At 38.3% G+C, this 16641-nt stretch overlaps 1 protein-coding gene and 1 long non-coding RNA gene across 3 annotated transcripts; both read right to left on the bottom strand.

Annotated features, from left to right (window-relative positions):
* Positions 1-391: 391 nt before the first annotated feature.
* On the bottom strand, positions 392-3280 carry LOC112024817 (uncharacterized). Of its 2 annotated transcripts, XR_010631860.1 has the most exons (5): positions 3066-3280; positions 2083-2973; positions 1815-1878; positions 1506-1686; positions 392-720 (listed from the first exon to the last, which is right to left on the bottom strand). It is a non-coding gene; the product is annotated as an uncharacterized LOC112024817 (long non-coding RNA). The 2 variants fall into 2 exon arrangements; XR_002884181.2 differs by lacking the exon at positions 3066-3280 and having other exon boundaries at positions 2083-3059.
* Positions 3281-3710: 430 nt separating this feature from the next.
* LOC112005288 (glutathione S-transferase L3) lies at positions 3711-6916 on the bottom strand. Its single transcript, XM_024037533.2, has 10 exons — positions 6753-6916; positions 6520-6594; positions 6303-6363; positions 6044-6130; positions 5852-5950; positions 5658-5763; positions 5503-5579; positions 5218-5325; positions 4109-4189; positions 3711-3989 (listed from the first exon to the last, which is right to left on the bottom strand). The coding sequence occupies exons 1-10, from the start codon at positions 6761-6763 to the stop codon at positions 3978-3980; spliced, it is 717 nt and encodes a 238-aa protein (XP_023893301.1). The 5' UTR covers positions 6764-6916; the 3' UTR covers positions 3711-3977.
* Positions 6917-16641: the final 9725 nt, after the last annotated feature.

Genomic DNA, 16641 nt, shown 5'->3' with positions numbered 1-16641 from the left:
CTTGCTACTGGTTTTTCTGGTATTCTTTGCGGATGGTGGGATTCATATCTCACAGAAGAATCTAGATATATATATATATATATATATGAGCATAAGCTCTTATTGGAATGGATACTAAAAAATAGAGAAACATCGATAGTAATGATTTAGATGGTAGATCCAGTTTTCCTCCATCCAAAGATACAACGTTTATTTTTTTGAATCAATCCAAAGAGGCAACTTAAGGCCCCAAAATTTTAGATAAGGCTTTAGAGTTGTTGTCCTTAATCGTATGCTAGACAAGTTGGCATCATACCAACGATTCATTATTTTAGTGTGAATACATAATAATAGACTTACATGCATCGCGTACCCCACAAGAAATCACTAAGTTTAGGGAAGATTGAAAATGTTAAATAAAAAAGGTAGAAAGATTTTAATCTTTCAAAATTCATCTTCCATTTATGTAAATAATGTCTATACAAGTTACAGTGTCTTTGACAAAACCTTAAACACAATCTCTTTCTCCCTCTCTCACCCTCTAATGAGGTTTTGCTCACTGGGTTGACATCATTAAAATAAGAAAATTAGTAAAATTAAAAAAATCAAGCAAAGCCAATCTCTTAGTTATTTGTATTGAAAAATTTCTCATCCATCTGTATCTTAAAAAATTTTGACAAAAGCAACTCTAGCAGCAGTGGCAGCTTTATTTGTAGCCTTCTCTGTAGTTTTTCTCGCAACCTGCAATTTTATCACATTAAGAAGTGTGACAGTGTGATTAGAACAACACTTGATAATAAGGAACATGAAAATAATGAATCAATGGGATATTAATGTCAATAAATATCTAAACTGCTCAAAGGACTGTATCAGCTAGTTAGCGGGGTAAAACATGCTTAAGGGTGCCAGCATCTTATTAACTGCATCTTTTTTCTACCTTTCGGAATGTATACATACCATATTTCTGCTTAAAACTTCCATGCCATGGCCCTTTAGAACAGTGACCAATAGCAAAGTGATGGATGCAAAATACATGGATATCATTGTCACAATCATCATATTTGATAATGAGTTATGGCACCCAAACAAATGGTGAATGGAAGACCAATTTAACAGGATAGACATGTATGTCTATGTCTGAAGTGGATACCAAAATAACGCAAAGTATTATGTAATGGGTAGGTAGTCAAGGTGACATCATAGAAAATTACTAAAACTGTATGGTCAATATAAGGTGCGTGGACATTAACCATGTTAAATGGCCTTTAACATGGATCTGTAGCTAGTGTTTTGGACATATGTTATGCTATGATATTTGAACCAAGACTCACTAATTTTCTAAGGTCAGTATCATATTAGAAATCTGTGCAAGTCTAAAATCCCTCCATACATACGTTATGCTATGATATTTGAACCAACACTCACTAATTTTCTAAGGTATGCATGATGAAAGAATGTGAATCAGCCAAACTAAAAAATTAAACTTTGAGAAACTTGAGTGGATTGATTAAAAATGAAAGTCCTACCTTTAAGAACTGATGAAGCACCAGCAAAAAGTTGGTAAAAGACATAGTATGACCTCTCGCCATTGACCAATTGCATTACTCTTGACTGCTTAAAGGAGACTGATAAGTTCATAAATGAAAAATGAATATATGAAAGTTCTAGGCACTTATATGGGGCAACTTGTTTCCCTTTCTATCAGAACTATTCACAATTATTATCGGTAAATTAAGCATGAGGTTATAACAGAAATTAAGTCAGTAAACTTGATTGGTATGCATCACAAAAATAGCATAACATGACAACAATTATTCAATATCAAAAATGCTTACAGGTTTGGATTTTAGTACCACATATCTTCCCTAGTGAAGTAAAATGAATATCAATCAACTTCCTCTGCACAAATCAGAATATAATCAACATATTTAAACAATTAAACCAAATTGCATAGCTCTTCTCCTATCTAAATTGTGAAAATTGATGGTAGTCATTAATTATCATTGCAAAACTTTAACAATCATCTCCCAAAAAAAATTTTCTGCTATAAACCGTGAAAAACCTTAGAGAACCTTCCGCAATGAAGAAACGAAAGAAACTCACAATCGGCTAGAGTTGTCATTCCTAGAGGTTTTTGCATTCCCAAATGCTTCCAGTATATAATTTGTCCAAAGGATTTCAGACTCTATCCCATAACTGCCACCACCAAGAGCAGTCAAGTATTGCATTACCATTGGTTGGGTCAGTGAGCCCAACACAAAACGTGGTAGTGAAATCAACACCAACCCAATACTAACCACCACACATAAACCCCTGTTCATGCAACCCATTGCCTCAGCATAACCCACTTCAAAAATCCCAGCTTTCTTTTTTAGCAGAGCAGAGTTTTGTAGTCTTGCTTAAAGATGATTCCAATCTATTTGAACATATAGCACTTAACACATAATTGCGTCTGCTCCCTAAGAGCCTAATATTTGAATAGTTTTCTTTTTGTTTTCTTCATTATTTCATCAACCAAAACCTTCATTTAATTAAAAAAAATATAAAGAATATTCAAATTAAAAGCTAACTCAATTCGATACCCTCAAAAACCCTAATACCCAACTCAAAATCATTTTTTTCCAGCATTTTTTTCATCAATCAAACACACCATTTAACAGCAGCAATGATGACAGTTCAAATTAAAATCTCCATACCCACAGTTTCTAATACCTCAAAAACAAAAGAACCTAACACCTAATACCCAAATAAAAGTCTTTTTTGAACTACTTCATTTCAGACTAGTTACGATAGTTTCAAAATAAACCCACCAAAACAAAGCAATTAAACGGTAAGATATTTCACAACGTTTTCAGTTAAGCACAGTTAGAATAGATCAACCCACCAAAGCAATTGAACGGCATCTGTATGACTATTTTTTTTTTTCAAAAGACCTCAGTCCAGTCCACTTAGAATTATTTCATGTTGAATCATATAACGAGTTCCACTCCGTACCTAACACCCATATGAGAGAGCAATGATATGCAGCCATATGAGAGAGTAGTGATATGCAGCCAACACTGATCATTTGGAAATTAGAGTCTTACCTTCATTGATTGACAGAATGCTGAAAGGAATTCATCATTGAGAAAATGCGAGAGAATATCTGCTTCTTGGTTCGCCCCCAGAATTGAGAGAAGATTTGCTTCTTTGTTTTAGGTTTATTTTTGGCTTTTATACGGTAACTTGCTCTACCGGTAATACGTTTTTCACTTAACATAAATCCACGGTCAGGATTAAATCCATGAAAATGGACGGCCAAGACTTGCGGGGTATCGTACCCACTAGGGGTACCGAAGAACAACCCTCAATGGTGGGATTTCCTAAATATTATCTTAATAAAAAGTATTATGTGGTATAATATTAATGAGAAATGTTAATGAGTGTCTTTAGAATATTGGTTAACAATCCATTTTAGGAAAGTTTTGACATCACTTTTATAGAAAATGAAAAAAATAGTCAAAATGTTAATTGCTTTTTTTTTTTTTCCCATAAAAATTTTCTTTAACTGGATTGTTAATCAATACCCTTAAGACATTTGTTAGTATGACCCAATATTAATTAGGAAAGTCTAAGTACACACACCTTACTGCAACTTGCAAGTGTCAAGTGGTAATTTGCTTACTTTGATCCAAACATAAGTACTCGACACGTGCAAGTTGTGATAATGTACAAAACAAAATGCATGATCGTAGAAGAATTAACAACTGCCTGATGGCTAACTCGATCTCAATTCATATATATAAAAACAATATCTTTTTAGTACAGTACAACTTTTTTTTGGGTAAAATTTTAGTACAGTACCGAACCATAGTACTATTTATTTAAGCAATTCATGCATGCCGAAGACTCGCTGCCCATGTCTTCAACTAGTACGTACACACATAAGACATCTTTGATATACCAGGAAACATTACAGAAAGGCAGACCACCACTTGTCCAAAGGAACTGTGAAATGTTCAGTGCTGAGCCTGAGGAAGAAAATTAGATAAAAGAGTGGTCAGAAAACATGACATTTGAGGAAAATAATTAAGAGTATTTAACGAAATAAAATTCATAATTCCATTTGCATGTACTAAATGGTTAGTACCTTAAATAGGGCCTTGAATGTTTCAACAATCACTTTGGGATCCGGCTTTGTTGACTTATAAGCATCAATCTTGTTTAACTCCTGCACAAGGGTTGATATGAATAATCAATCAATTGTCAATCAATCAATATAAGAGAATTGAAATATTCTCAAATTCCACAGATAAGAACAAATTAAATATTAACTTTTTGTTTCATTTGGTTTTATGTTTCAATATTTTTCTAAATAAAAAATAAATATTTTTTGTATCATTTGGTTTAATATTTCAAGACTTTTCATCTCTCACACATACATACAAAACTCTTTGCATTTTAATTCACTATTTTCACTTCTTACACTTCTACCTCTTTATATATACTTACCCATAACCCATTATGCCATCCCATATCAAATACATACAGACCAAAAACGATGTCATTTACTTTCAATTTTTCGACGACACCTACCTAACTCTAACATTGTTGTCTCATCTAATCTTAACCCGTATAAGTTGGCTACAACTAAGGAATGGCTTGTATTTTATATTGAGTGACAGCGGCAATTACGATTTTGATGTTAAGGTCGGACGTTGTAGATTGTGGGTTTTGTAAATGATGTGATCAATTGTGAGTGTTCGTGATATGCATTTTGTTTTAAAATTAAGAAGAAAGAGAAAGACACATTTTATATCAACTTCTATTCTACAATATTCCTCCAAAGTTGTTTTTATTTTATTTTTCTCATTACTTCAATTAAATAATTATAATGGATATGTGTGTGCAATTTATAATTATTGCCTTTTATGATGAACTCATTACTAATAAAGTTTTATAACAATTATACTATAATACATGTATAACATTTTCTAAAATCATCTTACATAAAACATTATAACATCATTCGTGTGTATAAATTACTAGTTACCATTAAACAAGAATTCTAGTACATTAGAGAATGTAAAATATAGATATGGCATTTACATTGTATGCCCCACCGTAAAGATATAATGTTGAATTAAAAAATTGGCTATTAATCAAATGGGGGAGATAATTAATCTTATAATTTGCACATCCAGCTAGGACAATTAGAACTCACAATTGTCACTAAACCTCATATGTGTTTTAAGTTACCTCGATCCACTTAGCAAGTTTAGGCCTTCCTGTGGTGATGTCATAATTCCACATAGCTGAAAAGAAGATTTGGAATCTTTCAACAAACGGGATGTAAGCTATGTCCACCTGAAGATCACAAATTTTCACTCAATAATCAATATACTGCTTTCCACTTCCCATATATATAGCTAAACAATCTTTATTATGTTTAACGAGAATGTTCCAAGGTCAATAAATAAACAAAACGCACGCAACACAGCACCAAGGAAAGATAAAAATGACATAGTTGAGAAGTCAACTTACCAAACTGAATTGACCAAGGAAGAAAGGCCCATCATCAAACTTGTGAAGAGCATTCTCCAGATGGTCAAAAGCAGGACCTGATTCAGGTTTAAGGTTTTAGTAAGCCCAGCTTCTATACAAAATGGTGTCAAGAGGCAGCAAGTTTTAAAGCTTACTAGCTTCTTTAACTGCGTCTCCTTTGAACGATGTGTACACTGTCTTGTTGAAGGTATCAATGTAGGGTATTAATTCTTCATGAGCAAACTCTTTTTTAGCAGGATCCTATACAGTCACATCATAACTTTAGTCAAATTTCAATAGAGAGGTAGACAGCTTTTAAGAAAGGCACAATGAGTTATGCAGATCTTACATCGGGGCGAAGAGAAGGCCCTTCAAAGTTGCTGTCGACATATCTAATCAAATCAAGGCTCTCCCCGATGATTTTGCCATTGTGTTCCAATGCAGGTACCTGTTCATTTCAAGATATTGTTGGTCAATCAAGAAAATGGAACAGCCCAATCAATTATGCATTAGATAGGCATATTTTGTCTAAAAATATCACCTTGTTTTCATGGTAAACTTTCTCTTTGTACCAAGCAGGCCTGTTCTGAAGGTTAATAGGAACTAATTTAATATCGTCATGTAATCCCTGCAGCTCAAAATATTTAGCAACATAAATATTGAGTGCAAAACAATCCCTAGAAAAGCAAAAGGAGATATGATCCCATAAGAGCTGAAGGATCTATCTTGTTATTGAAATTAGAAGCTACTAAACGAATTAAGAAATGAGAACAAAGAGGACAAAAAGTCATGAAAATAACCTTATAGTTCCGGGTGATCCACACACGCTGTGCAAATGGGCATGTGTAAGAGATGTACAACCTTTGTAAGAAAAAACAAAAAAACACAAACAGGTCCAAGTCCATTTTAGCATATATAGTATAAAACAAAGAAAACATCCTAAACAAAGACATAGAAAAGACAGTGAATTGGACAAAAAGAAAAAACGAATTAACAAAAAGGGAGAGAAGAGTGAACCTTGTAGTTCCATCAAATAGAGGAGGTGGTTCAGAAGTGGCATCCAAAGCTGTGGGAAGATGCTCGTTCACGGTCCTACACAACACATAACAACATTATTAAACAATCTTAGTCTTGCCACAAAATTCAGAGAACCCCAAATGCGGAAACAAAACAGGAACTACACAAAAGTGACAAAACGGCAACTGAGAAATAAAAAACTTGTGGCGAACTTCGAATTCTGAGACACTTACGCAGCAGCCATTGATGATGTTTTTTTTTGTTGTTGTTTTAAGAGGTCCTCTTCTTCTGTTGTTTATAATCTGATGATCACTGTCGTCTATGTCTAGTTGTCTACCCTTAAGATAGAAACTTCTCTGACTGTAATCGAATTTGACTGGCCACGTGGGAGAAAGAAAGAGATAATTGTCTAGATGCTGGAATTGAGGGCAGGTTCATGATAAGGTTGTGGACTCTTTCTCTTTACCCGATTGATGTGATTATTTTTTAGGGTTTTGAAACTTTCAATATTTTCTACGTACGCGCTTGAGAGGGCGTGCGCCTTGGTGCCAAAGAAACCATATAAATTTCTTTACTAAATATCAAATATTTTCAAAATTTTCAGTAAAATAGCACTATTTATAAACTATGTCGCAAAATATCCTCTTTTTAGAACTTGATTTTGTGAAAATCGAGTTCCACATAGAACTTGATTTCAACGAAATCAAGTTCCATGAGTAAAAAATGTCACTTGATGTGACTTTTCTTAATAAAGAATGTCATGTGGAATTTGATATTTATAAAATCGAGTTTTGTGTATTTTCCTTTTGGAACTTAATGATATTTGTGAAATCAAGTTCTACACAGAACTCAATTTTCACAAAATGGTGGTATTCGACCACATAGTTTGCAAATAGTTCTATTTTGCTGAAAATTTCAGCCATGTGTGGTATTTGGCCATTCCACCCCTAAATTTTACGGAATTTTTAAATTTAACTTTAAAGTTTTCAAAAATTTGATCTAGTCCTCTGATGATAGGTGTCATTTTGATTGGAAGCCCTTCAGTCACTATCAATGCTAGTTGTAGGGACTCAGTTTGGATTTGATCCTGAGTATGAATGGGTTTTCAGCCCAACAAGCCCAAACAATAAATTTATAGAGAGTGGGTTAAAGGTTTAGGCGCTGGCCGTCGTTCATCAAGCATGAACTCTTTTTTATAAAAGAAAATACTTAGAATTTAATTACAACTGGGGGGATGCTCCTCGGCCCATGGCCGAGGAGCCCCTTTTCTTCTCCTTTCCCCCCCTCCCCTTCTTACTTTAGTTCCTTTTCTTATATAGTCTTCATCTTCCTATCTCCTTATTCCATTTGTTGATCATCTATTTGCTTCTCTTCTGGCCGTCCGTCCCATTAGAAGCCTTATCAGTACTCAAGTGGTTCACTCTGATCAACGTTGCCCTGCTAAGGGGTTATATCCCCATTAATGCGGCCAGAGGGGTTAGGTGAATGCATTAAATGCGAGGGTGACAGCTTACTTTGGGCCTGGTCTTTCCCAAAAATCATCCTTGTCAGGCCGAGGACGAGGAGGTCCTCGGCGTGGATCCGGAAAAGAGGTTTTCCCCAATTTAGCCTTGAATGGTCAGTATTCCTCGGCGTGGGCCTTGGGCCTGCTACACGATGGGCCGAGGCTATCAGGCTCACGGGCCCCACAATAGCCCCTCAAAACCCTGCTGCACGTTCCCTCGGATGGGGAGGAGGATTTTGATACCTGCGGGCCCTCTAGACGAGTCACCCCACTTCGGTTCGTGTTAATGCTGGCGACTTTTCGACTGCCCGATGCGCGTTTTTGGCGTTTCAAGACTTAATGTGTGCCCACATTAAATTTTGGCGGCACCACATTTTCCACTTTCAACGGTATGATGGTAATTGTTCGGTGGGGATCTCCTGCTTTTATGGGCAAGCGGTTACATTTGGGGAACCTAAGGGGGAGTATAAGTACCTGTTTGAACCGCCTGGTTTCCTCATTTTTGCGCTTACAATTATTGATGCGTATGATTTGAATCTGGTTCAACTTGCACACTACCTGAAGAGCATCGTCATACTTCTGTAAGTCTTCCTCTTCCAGTGACCCCAAATTTTCCTTGGTTCTATCCCTTCTTTTCTTCTTCTGGAATTTTTAGTTGTCCTTGGGGGGATGGGTAAGTTTAAGAAGTTGGTTAAGTCCGACGAGATGATGAACAAATTCATCGTAGACTATGGGATACCCAATAATGTGAGTCTGAAGTACTGTGAAGAAGGGGAGTGGTACATTAGGAGGAGAGAGGGTGAAGTCGTGATCCCGATAGTCGCTTTCGTAAAGGGAGGGATGAGAATCCCTATGAGGCCAGTGACTCTCAATTACCTTAGGCATTTCCGCTGGCTCCTACTCAGTGTGCCGTGAATGTATTTAGGATATTAGGGTGTGTAGATACCCTGAATGAGAAAATGGGGCTGAGACTGACTCACCACGATGTGAACTGGTGCTACAACCTTCATCACCTGAGGGGTAAGACGTACTATATGAAGATAAGGGACGATAGGGTTCGTCTCATCCAGTGTCTTCCTGATTCCAATAAGGGGTTGACCCAGGATTTCCTCATAGTGTCGGGGGAGTGGCACAACGGTTTTCATTGCCCAACAGTAGAGGGGGAGCCAGGTAGGGTATCCGAAGTAAAAGACAATCTAGGTTTCAGTATTTTCAAGTTTTATAACTGTATATCCGATTTGGTTGATTAACCATAGGAGTTTCACTTTTCTTTTCACAGATCTGCACGCCTTTGCACGTCATTTCCACCTGGTTAACAAAGCGGATTTGGAAACCGTTCTTAGGTCGAACCTTTTCCTGAACGAAACTGATAATCAGGTCAGAGCTGCTCATCAAATCCTCGGATGCGACCCAGCTCAGAAATCATTCCTAGTCCCGAAGCACGTAATTAGAGCTCGTGACCTTCGGCTTACGCAGATTACCGTGGTGGAGGACGGTTTTGCATTTTTCGAGGGGTCTTATATACCTGAAGGCATTCCGCTAACAGGTCCCTCCTCATCCCAACAAGTAACGGTGGCCGAGGAAGGACTATCTAAGAAGGCAAGGGAGGTGGTTGAACTAAGTTCTTCTGAGGACGAATATAGTGTGTTCAACCTAGCTGATCAGTCCGAGGATCCCTCTGGTGATCTAGGAGACCCTCATTTGTCCGAAACCGATCTCCGATCCCTAAGAGTTGGAACTCAGGCTGAGATGGGTTTAAAAAGACAGCCCCAAACCAATCTTCTTGACTTGCTCGAAGGCGGTTCTAAGAAGGGTGTACCAGAAGAGTCGCAGCCCCAGCCCCCAGCACCTCTACCCCAGATTTTAACTATGCAAACTAGGTCATCCTCTGTCCCCACAGTATCAGACCCTCAGACCGAGTCTCATGACTCGAAAAGGAAGAGACTTTCCAAGGGTAAGGAGCCAATGGATGGGAGCAAATCCCATTCCCCGCTTGAGGAGGGTAGATTTCGCAGGCCTCCGAAGCAACTGAAGCTCGATGGTCAACAGAAAGGTAAGAAGGCCATCCAGCAGTCCGAGGCTCAAGCCTGGCTACCCGCTGCCATGCTCCATGATCAGCCCTTGATGGATAACGCGTCGATGCGGGAATCTCAAGGAGCCGAGGGGGCTCTCGTAGCCGAGGCCCTGGAGAAATCTCTTCTTCTTCCCACTGACATGGCCGAGCTAAGAAATATGAGTGGGTTAGAGGTTGTCCTTGACCTTAAGAAATATCTAGGCATGGTGGGTCCTTTGGCACCTATTTACTTTATTCAAATTTTGTCGCTTAGTACCTTCCTTTCTCTTTACGGAGTTACTTGTTTTTATTGGCAGGCTATCCAGGCTCTTTTCAGGTTAGACGAGGAGGTCGATGGCCAGANATACCTTGGTTCTGTCTACCACTTCTATTTTTCTGTAAGTATCTAGTTTCCCCATAGGTTTGAGTCCGAGGACCATGCAATACCTTGGTTCTGTCTAGTACCCAGGTATAATGGTGTGAATAGTTTTACCATAGGCTTGGGTCCGAGGACCATGCAATACCTTGGTTCTGTCTACCACTTCTATTTTTCTGTAAGTATCTAGTTTCCCCATAGGTTTGAGTCCGAGGACCATGCAATACCTTGGTTCTGTCTAGTACCCAGGTATAATGGTGTGAATAGTTTTACCATAGGCTTGGGTCCGAGGACCATGCAATACCTTGGTTCTGTCTACCACTTCTATTTTTCTGTAAGTATCTAGTTTCCCCATAGGTTTGAGTCCGAGGACCATGCAATACCTTGGTTCTGTCTAGTACCCAGGTATAATGGTGTGAATAGTTTTACCATAGGCTTGGGTCCGAGGACCATGCAATACCTTGGTTCTGTCTACCACTTCTATTTTTCTGTAAGTATCTAGTTTCCCCATAGGTTTGAGTCCGAGGACCATGCAATACCTTGGTTCTGTCTAGTACCCAGGTATAATGGTGTGAATAGTTTTACCATAGGCTTGGGTCCGAGGACCATGCAATACCTTGGTTCTGTCTACCACTTCTATTTTTCTGTAAGTATCTAGTTTCCCCATAGGTTTGAGTCCGAGGACCATGCAATACCTTGGTTCTGTCTAGTACCCAGGTATAATGGTGTGAATAGTTTTACCATAGGCTTGGGTCCGAGGACCATGCAATACCTTGGTTCTGTCTACCACTTCTATTTTTCTGTAAGTATCTAGTTTCCCCATAGGTTTGAGTCCGAGGACCATGCAATACCTTGGTTCTGTCTAGTACCCAGGTATAATGGTGTGAATAGTTTTACCATAGGCTTGGGTCCGAGGACCATGCAATACCTTGGTTCTGTCTACCACTTCTATTTTTCTGTAAGTATCTAGTTTCCCCATAGGTTTGAGTCCGAGGACCATGCAATACCTTGGTTCTGTCTAGTACCCAGGTATAATGGTGTGAATAGTTTTACCATAGGCTTGGGTCCGAGGACCATGCAATACCTTGGTTCTGTCTACCACTTCTATTTTTCTGTAAGTATCTAGTTTCCCCATAGGTTTGAGTCCGAGGACCATGCAATACCTTGGTTCTGTCTAGTACCCAGGTATAATGGTGTGAATAGTTTTACCATAGGCTTGGGTCCGAGGACCATGCAATACCTTGGTTCTGTCTACCACTTCTATTTTTCTGTAAGTATCTAGTTTCCCCATAGGTTTGAGTCCGAGGACCATGCAATACCTTGGTTCTGTCTAGTACCCAGGTATAATGGTGTGAATAGTTTTACCATAGGCTTGGGTCCGAGGACCATGCAATACCTTGGTTCTGTCTACCACTTCTATTTTTCTGTAAGTATCTAGTTTCCCCATAGGTTTGAGTCCGAGGACCATGCAATACCTTGGTTCTGTCTAGTACCCAGGTATAATGGTGTGAATAGTTTTACCATAGGCTTGGGTCCGAGGACCATGCAATACCTTGGTTCTGTCTACCACTTCTATTTTTCTGTAAGTATCTAGTTTCCCCATAGGTTTGAGTCCGAGGACCATGCAATACCTTGGTTCTGTCTAGTACCCAGGTATAATGGTGTGAATAGTTTTACCATAGGCTTGGGTCCGAGGACCATGCAATACCTTGGTTCTGTCTACCACTTCTATATTTTCTATAAGTATCTAGTTTTCCATAGGCTTGGGTCCGAGGACCATGCAATACCTTAGTTCTGTCTAGTACCCAGGTATAATGGTGTGAATAGTTTTACCATAGGCTTGGGTCCGAGGGCCATGCAATACCTTGGTTCTGTCTACCACTTTTATTTTTCTGTAAGTATCTAGTTTTCCTATAGGTTTGAGTCCGAGGACCATGCAATACCTTGGTTCTGTCTAGTACCCAGGTATAATGGTGTGAATAGTTTTACCATAGGCTTGGGTCCAAGGACCATGCAATACCTTGGTTCTGTCTACCACTTCTATTTTTCTGTAAGTATAGGTTTGTCCTCGGACCGCTTTACTGGAGATGATTCCTCCTTGGGTCGGATTATGATCTTTACACGTGGCGTTGATCTCGCCTCCAGCTCAAGGCCCCTCTTTTTCATTTATGAAGCGCCCTTTGTCCGTTCGTGTTCCGCGCTTGACGCTTCGGTGCGCGAAACGCGCCTTCATTAATGTCCTCGTGAATTAACACGAGTCCAACGGTCTATGGCCTCCTTGGAAATTGGTAGCTTCATTATTAGCCCAGCTGATAATTCTCTTTTTGAATTCTGCATGAATTAATTCTCACCAACCCTCCTCCCCTATATAAGGTGGGGAGATGGTTTCTCCACAATCCATGAACCTCCCAACACAAAAAAAATAAAAACACATCCTTTCAGCTCCCCAATCCCTTTTAATAACCCTGCCGGAATTGTGACTGGAGTTGGCAAATATGAGGCGGCTTTGGGCGGGTGTGAGGACATCCGTGCCAAGAGCCATTATGGCCGCAGCCCCCACTGGGCTTCCAGTGCGGCAGAATCTAGGCGTAACCCCGATGGCGCCATACAAGGTGGCCCGGAGGGATGTTGTTAGAGTACCTAATGTCTCTCCTCGGAGCGCACCCCCGACGAAGAAAACGTGCGAATTCATCTTATGGGCGGTGCTCGAGTGTTGCCGTCTCCAACGGCCAACACTCGTGAGGATTGGAGAGAATCAAGGGAACATTATGGGGGAAGGTATCCCGGAGCCCCTGCATCTGCTCCTCTCTTTGTTCCAGCTCCGCCGCGCCGAGAAGGGAGTTGTCGGTGGCCTGGAAACAAGATGGCCCTCCCCTTCCCTGCTTTTTGTGTCAAGCTCTCCCATTCTCTTTATACCAATAAAAGCACGGCTTGACACTTCCTCCGGCTAGCTTTTTTAGGGCGGGTCCACCTGGGCCTCTGATTGTATAACTAGCTGGTAGGATTAGCTTGTAAATTTGTTTGTGAAACACGCCTGCCTGAGCCTCTGATTGTAATTTGTACTGTTTCTATTTATGAAATAATAATATCAAGATTTCTCTTTTCGCTGTCGAATCTTCTATTTTTTTTTTTTTTTTTTACTTCGCCAACCTACTGTAAAACGACCACTTAGAACAATCGCCTGGTACGCTGGCCAGCACCCTAATCCTTCCCACAGACGGCGCCAATTGTAGGGACTCAGTTTGGATTTGACCCTGAGTATGAATGGGTTTTCAGCCCAATAAGCCCAAACAATAAATTTATAGAGAGTAGGTTAAAGGTTTAGGTGCTGGCCGTCGTTCATCAAGCATGAACTCTTTTTTATAAAAGAAAATACTTAGAGTTTATTTACAACTGGGGGGATGCTCCTCGACCCATGGTTGAGGAGCCCTTTTTCTTTTCTTCTCCTTCCCCCCCCCCCTTTCTTACTTTACTTCCTTTTCTTATATAGTCTTCATCTTTCTATCTCCTTATTCCATCTGTTGATCATCTATTTGCTTCTCTTCTGGCCGTCCGTCCCATCAGAGGCCTTATCAGTACTCAAGTGGTTCACTCTGATCAACGTTGCCCTGCTAAGGGGTTATATCCCCATTAATGCGGCCAGAGGGGTTAGGTGAATGCATTAAATGCGAGGGTGACAGCTTACTTTGGGCCTGGTCTTTCCCAAAAATCATCTTTGTCAGGCCGAGGACGAGGAGGTCCTCGGCGTGGATCCGGAAAAGAGGCTTTCCCCAATTTAGCCTTGAATGGTCAGTATTCCTCGGCGTGGGCCTTGGGCCTGCTACACGATGGGCCGAGGCTATCAGGCCCACGGGCCCCACACTAGTGTATTTGTTAAGTGATACTCAAGCTTGTCACATGAGCTAATTAGCCAAATTAAATAATGCCACGTGGATCATGTAACTTCAAAGACTTTAAAACAATTAAAATAAACTGATTGTTCTTCCCCCTTTTTTTCATTCCATTGCTTCAGTCTTTCTCTCTCTCTCTCATCATTGGTTGATCACATTACTTGCTAGAAATGAAGTTGATGAACTCAAAGACGCACTCGCAATTGAAAGCGCCTTCTTCATGATCCGACTAATATTTGTGATCAAGAGAAATTGGTCTTACTCGCAAACTTTCGAGTGAGGCTTTGATCATTGCTCTTGTTATGGCTACCTTCGTTTGTAATTGTTGAAACTTGAAATTTCGGACATCGTTGTTGCCCAACCTGTCATAGCTACCTCTAAGATAACCATTGATCTTGATTATTGTGCGGCCATTGCTGTTTGCGAGGTAAGATCTGCAAAGAGATTGTTTGTTTGTTAAGAAAGAATGTTTGAGTTTTGTGTGTGTGTGTGTGTGTTTTGTTTCTAAGAAAATTTTGTTTGATTTTTCTCGGGAGATTAGAAGGTTTGTGGCAATAAAAAAAACAGCAAACATAATTGTAACACATCCATTGATTATGAAAAAAAAAATTTTGGGAAGAACAACTATGGTTTTGTTGATCAATTGTAAATTTCACCTCTAAAGTTTAGGGTAATTTTGATTTTACTTCATAAATTTCAAATTTTCATCCACTCCCCAAATGCTAGGTATTGTTTTGAGTGGGAGCTCTTCTATTCATGCCAATAACACCTAAGTCTGCGAGTTTATCCAATTAAATACTGCCACATGGATCATGTAATTAAATAACCTAAAAAACTTTAAAACAATTAAAATAAATCTCTAAAATCTGATAAAATAATTTTATTTAATCTAAGTTTTTATTCCTGTTCAACATTTTGTGGGATGAATTGATTGTTCTTCCCTCGCCAAATTTTTTTAACATTCCATTGCTCTCTCTCTCTCTCTCTTTACTTGCTGGTGATGAATAATTATTCTATTTTTTTTAGAAAGAGATAAATAGTTATACTTAACTATATTTCTTGAATATTTTATCGCTACAATATACAGATTTTTTTTTACCTACATTACAATATTATCATCTTGTAAATATTTTATGCTAAATTTTATTTATTCACAATATTTTGCTTAGAAAGAGTATTGATAATACAAATAGTTCATTTTATAGTAACAATTATATATAATATTTAACAATACAAAGTTAGTGATTCTGATTTTTATAAGTTCATAAACAAAAATAATTTTATCTAATTAACTCAATTAATATATTTTTAACTATAATTTAGTTATTATAAATTATTAGTATAGATTTGTAAATAGGTAAAATAGTCCTAGTTTTTACCATGTAAAGGAGAAGAATAATTTAATTAAATAACTTGCGAAGGAGCTCAAACTTATTCGACCAAAAAAAATGAACCAAGCTTGAAAGTGTAATATAGTTTATAGATAAGCTCGAACTTGGCTCATTTCTCTTTCTCGATTACTGCTTTACCCATTCCATTATAATCTTATTCAGATTTTGTTTCACAAAATTTTAATTCAAAGTCAAATTAGTTTCACCACATATCATATTCTTTTTGCAATTGTGGAAATATTAGTTTTAGAACATTAGCATTAGTTTATGCAAAAATTACAGCTTTATAAATTCTCACAATTTTTTAGTATAGTTATACTTGGTCAACCTTTAGCAAATAAACTTTCAACAACCAAAAAAAAAAAAAAAAACACTAATCCAAACGTAAGTGTTGCGAGAAGAAGGATATGGAAGTGTGCTTCCATGTAAAAATAAATTTAAAGATAATTTGTAAAGTTGTGCCCTGATTAAAAAAATTGACATTTTTCCCTCTAAATTTTGATTCCATGATCTATTAACTAAATCTATGTTTTCCAATGTATTAAAATTTAAAAACAAAAATAGGGTGTATTTTTTAAAGAACTTTGATGGTTGGTCTTCTAGATGTAAATCTAAATGAATAGGTGCCGGTGGAAAATAGTTCATGATGGTGGGCTAAATCAAGTTCCATTTGTCCATGATGGTCGTCCATGACCAAACTACATCCAGACTAGTTCACGAGAAAGAGAGTCCAATAAAAAGTACCACGGACAACGAATAGGATTCGTCCACAAATGTCATGACCATCCAAAGAAACCTAGTTGTCCATGTCACATAGAGGCATGGACGACCAAATGACACTTAGTAATTTTCAAAGGATTTTTCTACAAACACTAAGCAATTGAACCATGATCTATCATTCTAGAACA

This window comes from Quercus suber, unplaced genomic scaffold, assembly GCF_002906115.3.
Source record: "Quercus suber isolate HL8 unplaced genomic scaffold, Cork oak 2.0 scaffold_14, whole genome shotgun sequence".
Taxonomy (NCBI): domain Eukaryota; kingdom Viridiplantae; phylum Streptophyta; class Magnoliopsida; order Fagales; family Fagaceae; genus Quercus; species Quercus suber.
This window is presented reverse-complemented; position numbering and strand designations above follow the sequence as displayed.